This window comes from Calonectris borealis, chromosome 3, assembly GCF_964195595.1.
Source record: "Calonectris borealis chromosome 3, bCalBor7.hap1.2, whole genome shotgun sequence".
Classification (NCBI taxonomy): domain Eukaryota; kingdom Metazoa; phylum Chordata; class Aves; order Procellariiformes; family Procellariidae; genus Calonectris; species Calonectris borealis.
Genome location: NC_134314.1, coordinates 40,985,307 through 41,002,888, shown reverse-complemented (window position 1 = coordinate 41,002,888; position 17,582 = coordinate 40,985,307). Strand labels below are relative to the sequence as shown.

Genomic DNA, 17,582 nt, shown 5'->3' with positions numbered 1-17,582 from the left:
AAAATGATCATCAATAATTCAAACATTACTTCAGCTAGTTCTCTGAACATTCATGGTAAATTTTGTCACAGCCCACTAACTTAAACACCTCTAACTTTTTTTTGGTAAGTATCGTGGGATCAAGGGCTGGGCTCTCTTAAGCTTGTACTTGACAATCCCGACACCATTCTGCAGTGTGTGTGCTTAGTGTCAAAAAAATTGTTGTCATCAGCAAAACATGTGTGCTTATGTACACCCCTGCTCAGCCGACGTGTAAGTACATGATTAAATGCTTCTGAAATCCCTGGTACTTGCTACATTACCTAAGTTAATGAGACTTCACACCAGTGGCTGCTCTGCAAACCACCGCAGACTGCTCAATCGGGGACCTGGTGGGATCCCCTGCCCTAGATTGTATTTGAATGTCTACTTGCTGTTGAAAATTACCTCTCTCTCTGCATACTGGGATAGAAGGAGAGAGCGTGTTGGTGGGGAAGGAGAGCAGAGGTGAGCGTAGTCACCGCTGGGCGTGAGCGGGTGGCGTGCCGAGGTGTTAAACTAGGGTGTGTGGCAGCCGAGCCGCCCAGGGAAGTGGTGGAGTCACCATCCCTGGAGGTATTTAAAAGATGTGTAGCTGAGGTGCTTAGGGACATGGTTTAGCGGTGGACTTGGCAGTGCTGGGTTAACGGTTGGACTTGATGATCTTAAAGGTCTTTTCCAACCTAAATGATTCTATGATTCTAAGCACCGTGTCTTGTCTTTGGCCTCGGGCAGATTGATCGGGTGAGCTCCACACTGAGCAGGAAAGCATGTGCAGAGGAGCCTAAGATGTGCTGGTCCCAGGTACAGGAGCAATACAGTTGCACCAGGATATCTCTGTGACTCTGGTGACAAGCCTTGCTTCTCAGCTGAACTTAGTAATTCAGATGTGGCAGCACACTGCTGCATCTCTACTTCTTTTGGGACTGAGCTGATGTGTTCGTATGGGGCCATACCATGCCGGTGGATATCCTGGCACCATTTGGATGATGCCTCTAGATCCTGCATTGACACTCTCGGTGCCTGCGGAATGCCTCTAGATCCTGCGTTGATACCCTCCTTGGCCTTTTTCAACCTGCTTTTAGAACCTCAGTATCTGTAGTGATGCTCTGAGAAAAGCTGTAATGGTTGAAATAGGGAATAGACAGAGTAAATTTAGGCAGGCTGCTAAAAAGTGAGTATTTGGTCTTTTGGGGCTTGCTGTGAGCTTTATCTGGCCAATTGTAGGAATCTGAAGTGCAGCTGTAGGTGAGCTAGTTGTCTAGGTTCCCCTTATAACCAAGGAGAGTGGTCAGTTTATCTTGTCCTGAGACAGTTGTCAAAAATAGGTCTAAAAATTCTTTTTTTTCTCTTTTGATTGTGAGGGAATCTAGACAGTCAGCTCAGGTGTCTATATGGCATTGCAGTAGCCTGCATTCAATCAGAAAAATCTCAGGCTTATTCAAGTAAATTTTGCAGAATATGTGTAGCCATACCCTCAAACATACATACCAAATCTGGTAAATAATGCAAATATCAGTTCACATCCACACTTGCTTTTTTTCTCATTTCTCCTCCCCACTCTTTCATCTGCATTCAATTTTATTTTGTTAGACTTTAATTTGCTAGACTGATGAATCACTCCGTGGTTAGTGCTTGCTCATTCGTCATTTGTAGATGGTACTGATTGCAACTTTGTATGTAGGATTTGGTTGAGTGGGAGGGGAAGCATGTACGTGGGATTTAAACAACTTCTTGCAAACATTTGCTAGACCACCACCCAGGTATCTTGTGACCCAGCAGTGGTTCACAGACAGCAGGATGATAAATTGAAGGTAGGCACAGAAGACTCTCTTGTACACCCCAGGGAACTGAAGCCATCACTCACTACATTCCCTGTCCTGCCCATTTGCACAGAGCAAAGCTGTGCTCTGAGGACTACTGATCATATGTCTATGAGTCCTAATTCATTATTTGCTTAATATGGCTTTTTAAAGTACACCACTATGGGTATCAGGGCTGAAAAAGTTCCCAAGGACATTGCTTCCTCTGTTTCGCTGCACATTAAAGCAAATTGGTGGAAGAGCTAAAGCAGAAGCCAGGAAACTGTTAAAGACATTGGCACTGAGCTTTACTTTTCCCTGTCAGAGTGAGCTGATTTCACACACGCAACCCTTTAAACCAATAAATCAATGGCAAACTCGTGACCTTATTTGCTGTAATGAATCAGTTGTATTGCCATGTTCTGCAGCATATCAAACAGCAGCAAATCTGGTTTCACTGGCCAGTGCACTCTGCCTGCTTCAGTGCTGCAGTGAAGCTCTGTTTAAAATAAAAAATGCATGTTTCAGCTTGATAAGGCCTATCAAATATTAACATTTGTTACCTAGTCATACTTCACTTGGTAGTATTTGGTACTACCCAATAGAAGCAGCAAAGTTGTTCTATCTCTGAATTTCCCATCTAACATTTAGATATGGCATTTTAAATGTTTTAAAAAAATACCAAAACAACTCTAAAGGATATTCCCAGGAAAAAATACAGTTAATGAATGGTGGCACTGAAATGTTTTTATTAGCTTGCTAGCCAAAAGCTCTGGCTGCCTTCTTAGTGTGTAGTGCACTCCTGAAGAAGACATCAAGATCCTGAATTTGGAGCTGAGGGTTTGCTTGCAGGATCTTGTGTGGCACTTACCAGCATAGTTTTTCACCAGTCTGTGAGTATCTGCCTGTACCAAAGACTCTAAAAGCTGAAGGAACTTAATATGTATTTCTGTGAAATCAAGACAAGTACTGTTAAATGCATTTTGTGTTAGTCTGTGGGCTTCTCTATGCCTATCAGTCTCTAGGTCTGTGTGAATTATCCCTACCTGGGAAGAGCTCTGGAAAGGTGATTAGGTTTCTGAAAGTCTGCTTACTGTCATCACAGCAGCCGCACTTGCAGCACCGTCCTTTAAAAGGATGCGGTGCATTCCCTTCTTAGTATCAAGCAAGCAGAGTGTTGGTCTGTAATAGTTATACCGTCTAGGAGCCCTTGTCATGGATAAAAATAGTTTGAATAAAAGGATAGATTTTGCTTCAGAGAGTTTTCAAGCTAAATACCAAGTAAGACAAGAGATGACAAATGAGCACAGACAAAGGGAAAGAATCTAGGAGGCAATTAATTAACAGATAAGATCAGTTCTCACCTTCTTCCCCTTCCTAACCTCCTGGATGGGCTGTAGGAAGTTACAGAGAACTTGGGAAACGCATGGACCTCAGATTGTCTAAGTGTAAAAAAAAAAGCATGATTGTATCTATTCCTGGCGTATTAGGGATAACATGAAAGATGCTTTGGGCTGGATTCATCTGGTCAAGTGCGAATATCTTAAAAAATAGATAAGACTGTTTAGGCCAGTTTTCTTGACCCGTCTATAACCAGTGGAGAGAAACAAGCAATTGTAGGGCATCACCCATTTCATTCTAAGGAGAGTGCTAAGATAGATTAGATGAACTGCACCCTTAAAATGCCTGCATCTTCCCATTGACTGTAGAGGTAGCCAGAGCAACCAGCTTGGGCGTTGGCCACCTGAACTGCAGATGTCTAAAGCTCAGGGGAATTGAATCCCACTGTGGTATCTTTTTTTCTTCTGTGCACTTGTGCAAGGGTAAAATATCAATAACCTATACTTCCTGACAGCTTATTATTGAAGTGCACACAGAAGTTTGCATGAACAAAATAATTCTTGAGTGCTGAAGCAGGGAGTGATCCCCTGAAGCATTTCCCACAATGTTTCTCGTATCTGGAAGGAGGACACATGCACCATGTAGACCATTTGAACTAGGAGATTTTATTTAGTCCTTTCTCAGCTCTTTCCTTTTATAATCTAAGCTTAGATTAAGAAATGGCCCAGACCACAAAATTATATAAAATAGCATCTTTTAAATTTTTACTGGTTTTTGGACCTCCTTCCCTGCCCTCTCCCTCCCTCCAAATTTACAGCTTAGACCTTTACAGTCTACTTAGATAGACATTTAGCTTAAATTTGAGACATTACTATGATTCATTGCTGGCCCTCTGAGGACAGCCGTGTAATGTTGCTGGCAGCAAGTGGCTACGGTTCTGCCTCTTGAGAGTGGCTACGTTTGAATGACGTGGGAAATTAACTCTCAATATCCAGCCTTCAAAGTACCATAAGATCTGTGTTGAAGTGTTATTATGTAAATGTAAGCCCTTTTTATTTCTGAAAGGTAACTGTATGGAGGTGGGCAATATTGGCCTGCTTTACTTTCCAATATGGCATTAATTATACCGCACTAGCCCATTTTCCATGCGCTGAGTCACACTGATAACCAAATACCACGTGTAATTCCCTTCATTCGTTGCTCTGAAAGTCTCTCACAAATATGAAACGTATGCTAGGCACAGTTCCTTCAGAGGGGCAGGTGGCTGCGTGGCTAAGAGATTGCTTAGATGTGTGATCAGGAGAGACCGCTGTGAGTGTGGGAACTGACCTGCTGCACTATGTAGACCTAGAACCTCATCTGGAAATTTTGGTGAAGCCCAGAACATCAATTTGAGACCTGATGTCTTCAGAAAAATGCCCAGGTGGGTGGAACATGGGGAATGACTTTACTCCTCCAAACCTGGTAGGAGATGGTGAGTTCTCTGGGGCAGGGGACCATCTCTGTGTGGTCTCGGTGTGGGTTTCTTAGGTGCTGCTGCAATACGGGTCATAAGTACGGTGAATTTTTTGTTCAGCTGAATGACTGGGCAGCCAGGTTTCTCTGTGCAGGGACAGTAGAGAGGGTAGCAGCAACCTGGTAACCAGCCTCTTGGTAATGTGATAGAAAGAAGCTGTTTTCTTCAGAATCCCTTTTCCGGCTACGTTTCTCTGTCAGTGCATTTTTTTATTATCAGCACTGTAGGCTACTTCTTGCTTGCCGCAATTTGACCGGAATTTGATGAACTTAAGCGTTTTTTCTGCTTTCACTTGTAAAAAGCATGCAATAAAGTTCTATGAAATGTGAAAGCAATTCATAATAGAAATCTCTACTAATAGAGGAGGTGATACAGCAAGCATATGAAAGTGTTCATATTTGGGGCTAGAGAAAGATAATAGCTAATCGTCTGAACAATTATTTCTGTATTAGAAAATGAGAGTTGCTGAAATTGCTAGTTGTATAAATGAGACATCCTGCATTATTGATCAGGCTTCTTTGTTTTAGCTGCACTCAAAGTATACATTTCACCTTTACATGGCAGTAAACATCAGTTCTAAACCTGACATGCAATGATCCATTCATATGGTAATTTTTTTTCATGAAAAAAGCTAAATGCTGAAATATGTTTAAAGTAAGGCTGCATCATCTATCTCTCATGGTCTACCCTTATGGTGCAGGAACATATTCACTGACATAATCAGTTTGATCAGTAGACTATCTAGTCTAATGTTTTACCTCTGTCTGATAATACGCACTTAATGTTTCAGGAGTCTGACAAACCTGGTTACTTCAACCTTATACGTAACAGGAATAGTCCTTCCTGACCTTGTGAGCTGGTTTAGTCATTATATGAGGTGTAGTTACTTTTATTAATTAAAAGTAGAGAAAAAGAATATTGAAATACAATCTCTAAAGCCCTTGAGGTCAAACCTACACGTTAATGACATTTTGTTTGCTGTTCCACAATGCTGTGACAGTTGTAATATTATCTATTCTAATTTTGCTCAAAGGAATTGGACTTCTTCAAATAAACCTATTCCAAAAAGAAGCATGAAAACAGAGCTAAACAGAAGCCATCATCCTGTTAGTACCATAAGTTGCCTAATAACATGCCATGATTAAACATTTTGACCTTGACAAGTTACAGTAAAAAAGGGGAAAAAAGTATATGTATTCCTTATAATCTTACTATTTTTCTTCAGAGGCACAATTTTTACTTAGCTTTGGTGAAATAATAAATATTGCACATATTTCTGAACTGCCATCGTCTGTAATTTTAATTCCTCTAAAAACCAAAGAAAAAATATGTATTAGTGAACCCTCTTTACACTATGGTTTTAGAATAGGAGAGGCTTTGCAGTCAATTATTTATGTGCAATGAGTACTGAAAGCCTTATTATCTCAGAATAATCAATGTTTGGCTGAAGCTCGAGAACACTGGTAGCTAATCTTAAACGTCCTGATCCAGTGTCACTTGAAATAATGGCAGAACTCCTATTGATTTTAAGCGAAGGAGGATGAGGCCAAAAAGTATTGCTTTGAGAGAGAATTTTAGATAATCAGTTGAAAACATCTGTAAAAGAACAGAAAACTTGACTTTCACTCTCCGCATAATACAGTATGAAGTATTTTGGCAGACAGGAGCTCTTTATTTCAGAATGGTGTATATCTGTATTTTCCATTGTCTTGGGGAGCCTTGTTTAAGTGTATATCTACTGAGCTGGCGTTACTGTCTCAGAATAGACAGCTGGCAACTGGAAAAGTTATGAGCAAACTGGAAAAAAGTTGGGAGACTCCGTAAAATATTGAAATACCTGTGTCTCTTTTTGTTTAGAATCATAGAATCATAGAATCATACAGGTTGGAAAAGACCTCTAAGATCATCGTGTCCAACCGTCAACCCAACACCACCATGCCCACTACACCATGTCCCTAAGGGCCTCATCTACACATCTTTTAAACACTCAAGTTAAACACTCAAGTTTTAACACTCAAGTTGCTTCTTTTTTCCTTGAATCCCCAGCAAGTCTTGCTCTCAGTCATTCTGGTGGGACCTTTCATTGTTATCTCTCTTCAGCAACTCTGATAATTTGCCTGCGTCGTTCTATTTAACAGTGCTAATCTGTGACCACGCTTGGGGGGGAGGGGCGAGTGCCTGTTTATTGATAAAGTGGAGCTGTTATTTTTGAATAAAAGGGTTTATTTTCTGAAGCAAGGGAGCCCTTTCTCATTCTTCTACTGGCAGTGCTGGGGGATGCCCTGCAACTCCGCTGAGTGGCGAAGTAGAAAAGCTTTCCTCTAGCGAGGAAGAGGCAGCATCAGGAAGCAGCCTGTAGATAAGCAGATATCGCTAAGTAGGGAAGTAGGACAGATACCCTGAGACAGCATCTGGCAGAGCAAGGGAAGAGACATGAACCCTCCTTTCCAGAGAAAGCCAAAGAAGGAGCTGTAGGGACCCGGCTCCTAGAAAAGAGCCAAAAGTTCTGAAACTCCCTAATACTTAGGTGCTCAGCTCACACTGGTTTCAGTCTTAACAAATGCTATATTTAGTTTAACTTACGCTCCTTAACAGAGCCCCAGTCCAATTTAGGAACAGAGTGGCCTCAAGGAAATTTGAAAATTTTAGCGGTTTGTTGCCTTTTTCCACCTCAGAATGACTTTTTCTGCTCCTACAAATAGAAGATAAAATACTGATCTTGGCAAAGCGTATTCAGTGGTCCAGTTTGGCATATATATTTACCTATCTTTTCATCCATATACTTATATAGACCATAAAATCATAATATCACGGTGTAGCAAAAAAATGTGAGAGTATTGCTAAGTGATTTAAGAATACCCTGTTTAATAAACTAGAGGGTTTTTTCCCCCCTCTAAAACAGTGAGCCACATTCTCTCATTTCTCATTCAGTCACACATTAAGACAGATTTGACCAAGTATTTTTAGTTGGAGATTTGGAGCAGCTAAAGTAAGAAATCCTCTTAATAAAAATAGGAGCTTTTTTTAAACTATCTTTTATACCAGTGTAATTCCATTGACTTCGGAAGATTTATTCCTAATACATCGTGATAGGAAAAGAGTAGCAGGTTGTGGACACTTTCATTTTTCTTCTATGCTGTGGGGGTAACATTGTCACTGTGCTTGAGTCCTTCTAATGAAAGAACTAATTTGTATAGCATTTGCGTTTTACTAGTTGATGACATGCTACATAGGTAAATAAGTACCACATATGAATATACACTACAATCATTACTTGTTTCTCTGATGGTGAAGATGATAGTTTTCTGGTTTTTGTGAAGCATCACAAGTCATCCTGGGTTTCCCATAGGACTGCAAGCTGGGGTGAGTATGAAATGGGCACGACAGAGCCAAGTCAGAGGCACTCTATAAACTTCAGCAATTTTCATCAATTTTGCTTTGAATGACAAGAAATATTAAGCTTCTGTCTTCTAGGGGAATATTTCTCAGTAAACTATGTTTACCAATAGCTTTCAAATTTCAGCCTTATGCATTTGTTATTAAATGAAGCGAGATCCTAAGGAGAGAGATTTTTTTTTTATTTATCTTTTATTAGACCAGATCATATTGTTGGATAAAAACCAGACAAGCTTCCAGGTGCAGAAATCCATCTTCAGTTTTGAAAGAGAAGCCAATTTCAAGCCAAGTGTAGGCTGGGGACAATTGTTTTGAGTTTAACTTTGTTATAGTGATCAGTTGAACAAATAGAAGAGAAAAAGGTGTCCGACACCTTGAAGCAGATGAGGATGTTAGTGAAGGCTGAGGTGATAAGGTTGCGATAAATGTGTCTGAAATAGCTAACAGAGTCCGGGGGTGCTGCTGTTATTAGAAAGAGAGCCGAGGCAAGGGACAAGAAAACTGAACGGCAGAAATCTGGACAGGTGCGATTCACCAAATGCAACTAGACGATAAACATTGTGGAAGAGAACAACTGAATCGCGAATTGAAGTCTCATTTTCATAGGAACACAGGAAGCTATAGGGGTCTCTTTCAATATCGTGCCTCCAGCAGTGAGTGACAAAAAGCAGGTGCGTAAAAAGTAATTTTAAGCCTTTGGATGTTTAGGAGTTTCTTAAAGCTATAAAATATTTGTAAAGCTCTAAGGGTAGGACAGTGAGCAGTCCAAGCTAGCTACCCTGGGCTCTCAGTGGTAAAAAATAGGCGCACTGGAGAAGTGACTTAATCTTGTATCGAATTAGATGTTTAGGGCTATTTCTCTGCATTGAGTATAAAGGCAGTCTAGAGCGAGAAACTCCGGTTTAGTCAGTTAACTTCTGACATGTGAAGTGAATCTGCCTCAAGTCCCCAGGACCTGAAAACACAACAGGGTTGCAGGAATGGCCTTGAGCACCGACCCAGGACTGCCTGCATTGCCAGGGGCTGTTCCCAGTAGGTGTTTGGATGTGTGCCCCTCCCCTTTAGGAAGGGGAAGGGAAGGGTTGAGTGGATGCAAGCCCCGCTGTGCCGCTTTGCCTCGGTGCCAGAAGGCAGAGTGGGACCTGTCTTATTTAGCCAGCATCAGCAGAGAGTCTGTCATTTGAAATTGAGGACTTACAAGTCCCTAAGCCTTAAAAATCTGCACCCTGGTGCAGTTTCCAGAAGTGCCTCCATTGCATTAGCTTTAATCTAAAACCAAGATGAGATCTTGCCAGAAATCTTATCTTTATAAAGGTAATCCTTCTATATTTATCCATGCATTCATTCTCTGGGCATTAAATTCAAATGGAGATTATTCTTTTAAATGTATAGATGTCTGCTGCTCTTTATTTTGTTATTCTTTGCTAAAACAACGCCATTGCTATAGAAGTGTTTTATGTTTTTTTTAAAAAAAAAATTATTCTCCAGTAGTAAGAAGCATTAGGAAACCTTAGGAACTCTTCCATTTTTAAAATGGGATTCTGTTCACTGAAAACTGCAGCAAATGACTGGATGCTTGATATCTGAGTTCCCCAGGAAACTTACACAGCACTGAGTTTGTGCTCTCAAGCTGACCTTTCTTTCATTATATAAGAAAAAAAATAATCTTTATGGAAGTCAAGTTGAAGATAAGATCAGCATGGTGGGCTGGTAATTACATAAAGTAATGTTCAGTCATTAGATAAAATGTACAGTTGATCCTATGGCTTAGATGTGGGCGAGGAATATGATCTAGCTTTACTGGTATAAAAGAAAGATGCAGCTTTTTCATACATCAGTTTTGGGAACGTACATCCAAGCGTCAAGGACAGCTCACCTTCGAACATCATCCTGCAGTTTCTCAGCTGTCCGATTTATTCTTGTTGAACAAGTGAGGTAATATATTTTTAAATTTTTGTTACTGTGAAAGAGGAACAATTACATTTTTTTTTGACATTCTCTTTCCCTTCTCTCCAAAAGTTTTCTTCTCCTTCCATTCTGTCAAAGTTTTTACTTTGAAAATTAACTTAAAGGTTGCTTTGGGACTAAAACATCAGTGCTTGGGGTTAAACTAGTTTTGTAAGTAAGAGAAAAGGAGGTTCTAGAATTGTATTGCAGCTAAATGTTGGTATTTTGTGATTTCTGATTGGGTCTGGTAATTCTTCATCAGTAACTTTGTGGTTTTGTCCTGGTCAACAGTGTTGCTGTCAAATGTCAAATGTGACACAACCTGTGGTACTAACACATCTTTTAGAGTCTTTAAATTGCCAGTCATGATTAAATATGTTAAGGGAAGGGAAAAAAAATATGTTAGTGAAGATTTCTCAGTCTTCAGCGATTTGCTAACAGGTTGCTTGTGTACCTGACACTGGGCTGCACGTGAAGCGCTGGCACTTGTAGTTCATCGCTGCTGTGACACAGCCGTTCCTCATGGCCAAGCATCCCAGAAAGAAATGAACACAGTGTGCAAAGTGTTTAACTGCTGTTGGGTATGACAGCACCACCGTCACCTTATGGAAAAGTATAGAGGGACGCCCCAAATTTATGCTGAAAACATTAGGTTATTTCGTACAACCAGTACAAAGGATGCTTGTCGAACAGAGCTTGCTGGCATGTCTGTGTCAGGACATGGACCACAGAGTTAGACGAGGGATTCTGATCCAGTGGAGCTTGACATGAGTGTAAAGGCATCCACAGAGTCCCACTCGTACCTGAACAGAAGACCTGTTTGCAAAGGCAGGTGATCGCCTGTCTTTATGATGGTAACTGATAATATGATAACTTATTTACAGAAAAAGACAAGATATTGTAAATAATGAGATGAGACTTTAACTGCTGGGGAAGACTTAAAATTACCATCTTTCCAAAGAGTTGCTGAAATTTACGCATTATATAATGTTCCAATAGCTTAAGAAAGACAATATTTAATAGAGCAAAGTAAAAGCTCCCTTTGATTTGATGGTGAGATGAAATGAGTCATGTAGACACTAACTGGGTTCGCAGTGTAGGCACAGTCAGAAGAACAAATAAGACCATCAGGAAAATGTCTGTCACATTGGATCACATCTGGGTTCTATTGACAGGTATCTTTGGTGGTTTTGGTATCAGCCTGACAGTCTGACTCAATAGAGGAAGTACAAAACTGCAATTTCAATTCCCCTTTTGGTTAATGTAATTTAAACAACTTCCCTCTGGGATTGCCTCAAACCCTTATAATGTACCAAATCATAGCATTATGTGTTCTTAGAAAAATGAGGATGGAGAATGCCGCTGTGCCTTCAGCAAAGAGCATGAAATCACAGAATAATCAGTCAAGGGTTGTGGTGTTATTCCTGTGGCTGGCATCTTATTGGAGCCATTGGAGCATCCAGGCTATCAGAAGGCTCAGGATGATATGGAAGCAGGTTGTTTGGAAAAGGCTGTCTGTCGTCTTCTGCTGGTGCATGAGCCCCTCCAGCCAGCTCCTCGCGCTCTGGGGAATGTCCCCTTGGATGGAGCAGGGCTTGACGTTAAAATGTGGGATTGTGCAGGCAAGTCTGCCAGCAGTCACACCCGCTCTATGGGGCTGGAAAAAGCATATACAGTAAATAACCTTAAAAAAAGCCCTATTTGCTGGAGGGAGGGATCCAGCCAATTTATTTGGTGCAACTCCATAAATGTGTCTGAGCTCAGTTCCCAAAACGTTTGGCAGAACCATAGGAGGCTGTGGATCTAAACGGTGTGAAGGACCACCTTTCTTCTGTGGACACAGGTTATTCTTGTCGAGGGAACAGGGCGCAGAGAGCTGGCAGCTGCTTCTCAGAAACCTGAGAGCCATGTTCAATGCTTCCGTGGGACTACCATGTTACCAGCATCCCCCGTTTCCTCTGCCACCTGTTGACTAACATCAGAATACTACTTCTTGTAGTCGGATGGGTTTTTGGTAAAAGTCCAAGCAGAGATGAGTAACTACAGGTTGCATTCAGCCTGCATGCATAGATACATACATACATTGAACTGGCTTTTTGATACCTCTTCCAAATGCTTCTTTCCAGTGCTTCCAGAATTGCTGCCAATGGTTTTTCTTCCTGTTCATTATTGGCTGCTTTTAACTCCACTATCTTCTGTTTTCTGCCAGCATGGACTGACTCGCTGGGCAGGTGGGAGGGAGGAGGTGAAGTTACTTGAACTCAGCACCCACCTCTTGCCACCCGTTAACTGCAACTTCCTTGGCCTCTTGGCCATTCGGTTTAGCTGGGCTTCAGATCAGTCTCTTACCTCTAGTTTTTGCTGTCTTAATTAGAAAGAGGCTTGTTTCCACTTCTGTGCCTTCATGGATTGCACTGGAGAGCATCGTGCATTGGTCTTGCTTATAAACTTTGTTTCTTTCCACTTTGCTAACCCCAGTCAGGCAAGGGCCGTATTCTCATCATCCTGCCTTTGGTCTCGCCTCATCTGCCTGGGCGTGATCTTTTTCTGATTGCTACAAGGATGGAGCTCTCTTTGATTTTGTTTCCATCATTGTCCTCGTTTCAAAACGACCTTGTAGGACCTGTGCTCTGCTGCAATCTGAACTGCTACCTTTGATGACTGCGTTGTATGTCTGTTTGATCAATGAACCAAGACCTGCTGACCTGTGCGTAGCAGCCTCATGTCCCCATATATCTCTGGGAATTTGTGCAGTGATGGAGTGTCCCTCTGCTAATCAATACTCTCTTCGCACACATTCATTCATTGCTCCAGGTTGACTCTCAGATAATCATACCAGGAAAGTACCTTCACTCCTTGGACCACCTCAAGTTTGCCTGTCCCTGCAGATGTGAGCAGGCATTATTTGAACATCTGCATCATTGTGGCAGTCATTGCAGGGATTCTGCTGGGTAGGTGCAAAATCTGAAAAGAAATATGTTTCCATTATGCGGACGCTATCTTTGTTTAATTATACTTCCCCTCTCGATTTGCTACCATCTTTCCTGGTTAGGGTTGTCAGTGCCTTCTCTGATCAGTATAGTACGCTTAAATAACCTCTACACCGAATCTCAAGATCAATTTCTTTGTTGCTGGCATTATTGTCCTTCTCATGGCTACCTCATTTTTAGAAGCATTTGGTGCCACAATTTGATCTGTCTCTGGAGAGTATTCATCATGGAGTAGCAGCATTGACTGGTGTATTTGGAAGAAGAGAAGCTCTTAAATAGTTAAGGATTGAATGCTTTTTTTTTTTTTTTTTTTTTTTTTTTTTGCTTGCTAAACACAGTAGCTTTCAGAATCTAAAATGTATATATCAGTGTTGTCAGCTTGGGGCCTTATCCCGCACATCGGTCATTAGCACATCATGCTCTTGTGTGACAGTTTCAGTCTTTTAAAGTCAAGGGATCAGGTGGTCTATGCAGGCATAGAAGAAATTGTTCAGAAGATGCAGTTGCAAGAGTCTGGAGATGCTGTCAGCGCTGCTGTTCAGACACAGCCCAAGCTCTCGGTTAGCTCCAGCCACGGCCTGGGGGGGGACTGCAGAAGTGGAGAGATCTGCATGATCAGATAACATTTCTGAGAAGGCAGGTAAAGGGTTTGGTGATTAGGAGCTGCGGGCTTGGGACGCTGCCTGGGGTGCTTGTCTGAAGCCAGTCAGGAACAACTGGGGCCGGTGTGTTTATACCAGAACTCAAAAGTCAATTTGCTGTGTCAGTAAAATGAAGCCTCAAAGAAATCTCGCTCCAGAAGTTTGCAGCGATGCTGAACTCCCTGGGACCACCCTGGCCCTGAGCTGCCCTGATAAGGCCTCGGTGCGATGCAGGTGGCTCCGGGGCTGTTTCAAGCCCTCCTGAGCTCTCTCTCTCCCCTCGGGCGCTCTGGAGCACAGCATATAGTGCCTCTCTAATTACAATGGTCGGAGGAGCTTTCTCCCATCAAGGGACAGGACTGTGAAAATCTGTTTATGGGGTCTTTGGCACTACAGAGGTCAGTGTGTGGACAAATAATCTGACTCTTGGTTCAGGAAATTATGTTCTGATGTGAAATTATTTCCCCTGAAATTAGTCTTTTCATGGCCCAGATTCTGCAGATTCTTTCATCCTCTCCATAAGCATTTGCTGGCTTTATCCAGTCTACCATAAATATTAGGCAGTTATGACTTTTGAAGTTTATGTGCTGTGGTTTATGTTAATATTCAGAAAAAACTGTTACGGCCAGAAAGAAAGGCACAATTTTGTTATGGTGATGAAGTCTATAAAATGCACGAGTACACTGCATTTTCAGTTTCCAATCCTGGTTCTAAATTGTCTCTGTTACTTGCACTGAATGCTGTATCAGTGTGTAGCCTAGATGCTGGTACTGTACCCAATGCGAAACAGTCCCTTAAGAATGTGTTTATTTATATTTTCAGAAAGATCATGGATTGCTACGGGAAGTATGCAGCTGTCACTTTGACCATTTTGTCTGTATTTCTGCATCTTCTTCATGCTTTCCCAGACGGAGAGTTTCTCATGCAGGGTAAGCTGCTTTCAGTATTAGAAATAAGGCAATTGTTCATAAAGAGTATTAATTAAACTTTCACATGTTTTATAAATGTGGTCATAAATCCTATAATTTAGTTGCATTTATTGACACTGAGATATGAAGGTATAATAAATCAAGATAATTTTGCTATGAGTATACTTGCTATTTCTTCTCTAAGCTTGATTTCTCCAGGTCAAGAGTCTCCCAGATGACCGTGTCCTCATGTTGACGGGGGTGATTTTAATCCTTGAAACATTATCAAATAGAAACGTTTTGGTTTCTTGTACTCCTGAGATCTAAATGGCAACGTAACATCAGGAACAGCAGAACCATAGCTTCTCCTTGTAATATGCAGAATATTTTTCCTCTGTAGATTCCAGAATATGGGATGTTGGTCGGTAGCATTCTACGAAAGAGGCATACTAGGAAGATTTTAGGGGTTTTGGAAGTTGTGAGTTTTTTTAATTCAGCCTCGAACTGAATATAGAAAAATGCGAGCTACAGAGATCTCAGGATCACTGGGCATTTTTAAAACTCTTGATAACAGAGTCTTGCCTGAAAACAGGCAATGTTTAAGCAGCACTACAAATCCTGCTGGTGCTATTTAACTATCTGTAGCTAGTAGGAAGTTTCCTAGGGACAACTAGTGTAGTAGACATACAAAAAAACCCTCCACAACTGTCAACAAAATTAAGTTAGAAAACCGGAAAAGATATGATGATGCTTGTGCCTTACCTAGAAAGCCACACTCTAGTTTTACAGACGGCGCGTGTTGCAGAGTTGAAGGACCCTAAAGAGGAAAGCTTTGCTGTTCTGCATATGTCAAGCAGCAAAATGCAGCCGGTGCTTTCTCTTACCGCCCGCACTTTCCCTTTCTTTATGAAAATGAAACAACTGGAGACCAAGTAAAAGTCTCTTCCTTATATTTTTATGGCAGGTTGTCCAGAGTGCAAGCTAGGGGAGAACAGATTCTTTTCCAAGCCAGGAGCACCCATTTACCAGTGCACTGGGTGCTGTTTCTCCCGGGCCTATCCCACTCCGATGAGGTCCAAGAAGACCATGCTCGTTCCAAAGAACATTACATCAGAAGCAACATGCTGCGTAGCAAAGGCTTTTACAAAGGTGAGGCTGTGAATGAGTCCTGTTTAAGCTTGTTATAGGATGCAATGTTTAGCTGAACCAGTGAATAGAAAAGAATATGTTTTTGCTGGAGGACATTGGAGAACTACTTGAGAGAAACATCCTTGGCATTTATATCCTTTGCTCTTGGGTTCTTTCTTTTTTCTAAAGAGGAAATTAAAATGTCAACCAGTACCGAGTCTGATACTCAGTTGGGATGTGGAAATTGATGCAGTGTCACCGACTTCAGTGAAACTACTTTGACTCATGACACCTGAAGTTCTGGTGGTGGACTTACTGTCCCCTTGTTTTTAACTCTCCTGGATGTGCACCCTCCCCTTAAATGCTATGCAGTGTGTATTTGATTTTAATTACTCATTTTCCTTGCGTCTTTCCTGCATAGGCAGGAGTTCTCTGGGAAGGTGGCTGGTCAATACTATCAGTTACGTATATGGGAATGAGGGACCAAAACCATCTGTGCTTGTTAGATTAATTGAGGTTGTGTTTACTTTTAATAGTATAACCAAGAGGGAACTGCAACTACTTTCCAAGAGGGAACTGTAAACATGTGCAACTACTTTGAGCATTTAACACTGTCATCTGAAAGGTTCTCTTAAAGAGAGATTCTGCTAAAGCTGATTATTTTGGGAATGATTCAGCTCCAGGTGAAGAAACCTTAAATTTTATTGAATAAACGGTGAGCTAGTTGAAACAAGCTAAGGTGTCTATCCTGTGGTGATCTGAATCAGGCTCATTAAGCGTGTTGACTAGAGGCTCAGTTCAGTTACCGACTCACAGATTTGGTGCCATTTGAAATACCCTGGGGTACCCAAGACACCTGTCTATGGCTGGCAGTCGCAGGACCCATAAAAGACCTTCTGCAGTGGCAGCTGGAGGCTTGGTGGGATTCCCTCTGACATCAAATAGCAGTTGATGGCTCTGGGTGCGCAGCTGAACAGAGCGCTGGGTCTCCACTGGCTGTGATGGGAGCCCAGATACCTGACTTACCTATAGACACCTACAGCTGAACCTGGCTGAATCCTGGCTCTTCATCTGAGTAGAGCATAGATCTTTTTCTAGACCACTGACATTATGCTTGCCCTGAGGCAGCAACTAGAATTTGGTTGAGATGAAAAATAAAAATGACTCATCGTGTTTGTGGTCTCTGTTTTTACAATCCCTGTGTGAAAAATTTTAAGGACACTTCCTGATTTTTCATAGATTGGTTACTTGACACTTTTTGAAAATTAGACACTTTAAGAAGTGGCACATTAAGGACATCAAACTATGTCACTGTTTAAAACTTTCTCTTTATGGTTCTGAAAGCCACTGATGATGCCACTTCACAGGTTGGCGTTCAGAGGCTGTTCTAGTACGTGTACCCCAAAAAGCCTGTGTACCTTGCGGTTAAGAAAAAGGCTTCAGACATCTTTTACTTGAGAATGCTGTTTTTACTGTCTAGCTAATCCTAATTATTTGTTATGTGCATGTGTTTTCTTTTTTTAAGATTACCCTTAAGGACAATGTGAAGATAGAGAACCATACAGATTGTCACTGCAGTACCTGCTACTATCATAAATCCTGAAGCCTGTCCCTTTGTTAATGATGAAGGACAACGGTGAATGGAATATTTGTTTTTCAGCTTTTATAGCACCGCTGTGTAAAATCTTATGTTTTCTGGCCAAGACACTGGGTAGACCTTTGAATAAGATGGATGGCTGTTTTATTTCCTCTTTGCTTCTTCATGCATTTAAGTAAGTTTAATTATTTCCATTAGGGATAAAATACAGCACTTGCATGACAACCGAAGGCTTGATCTATTTTTAAAATAAACTGTCAGTTAAATCATCAATGTTTCTTGAGGAAAAATGATGATT

At 41.4% G+C, this 17,582-nt stretch overlaps 1 protein-coding gene across 1 annotated transcript; it reads left to right on the top strand.

Annotated features, from left to right (window-relative positions):
• Nucleotides 1-14,480: 14,480 nt before the first annotated feature.
• CGA (glycoprotein hormones, alpha polypeptide) lies at nt 14,481-17,348 on the top strand. Its single transcript, XM_075148043.1, has 3 exons — nt 14,481-14,580; nt 15,524-15,708; nt 17,213-17,348. The coding sequence occupies exons 1-3, from the start codon at nt 14,481-14,483 to the stop codon at nt 17,288-17,290; spliced, it is 363 nt and encodes a 120-aa protein (XP_075004144.1). The 3' UTR covers nt 17,291-17,348.
• Nucleotides 17,349-17,582: the final 234 nt, after the last annotated feature.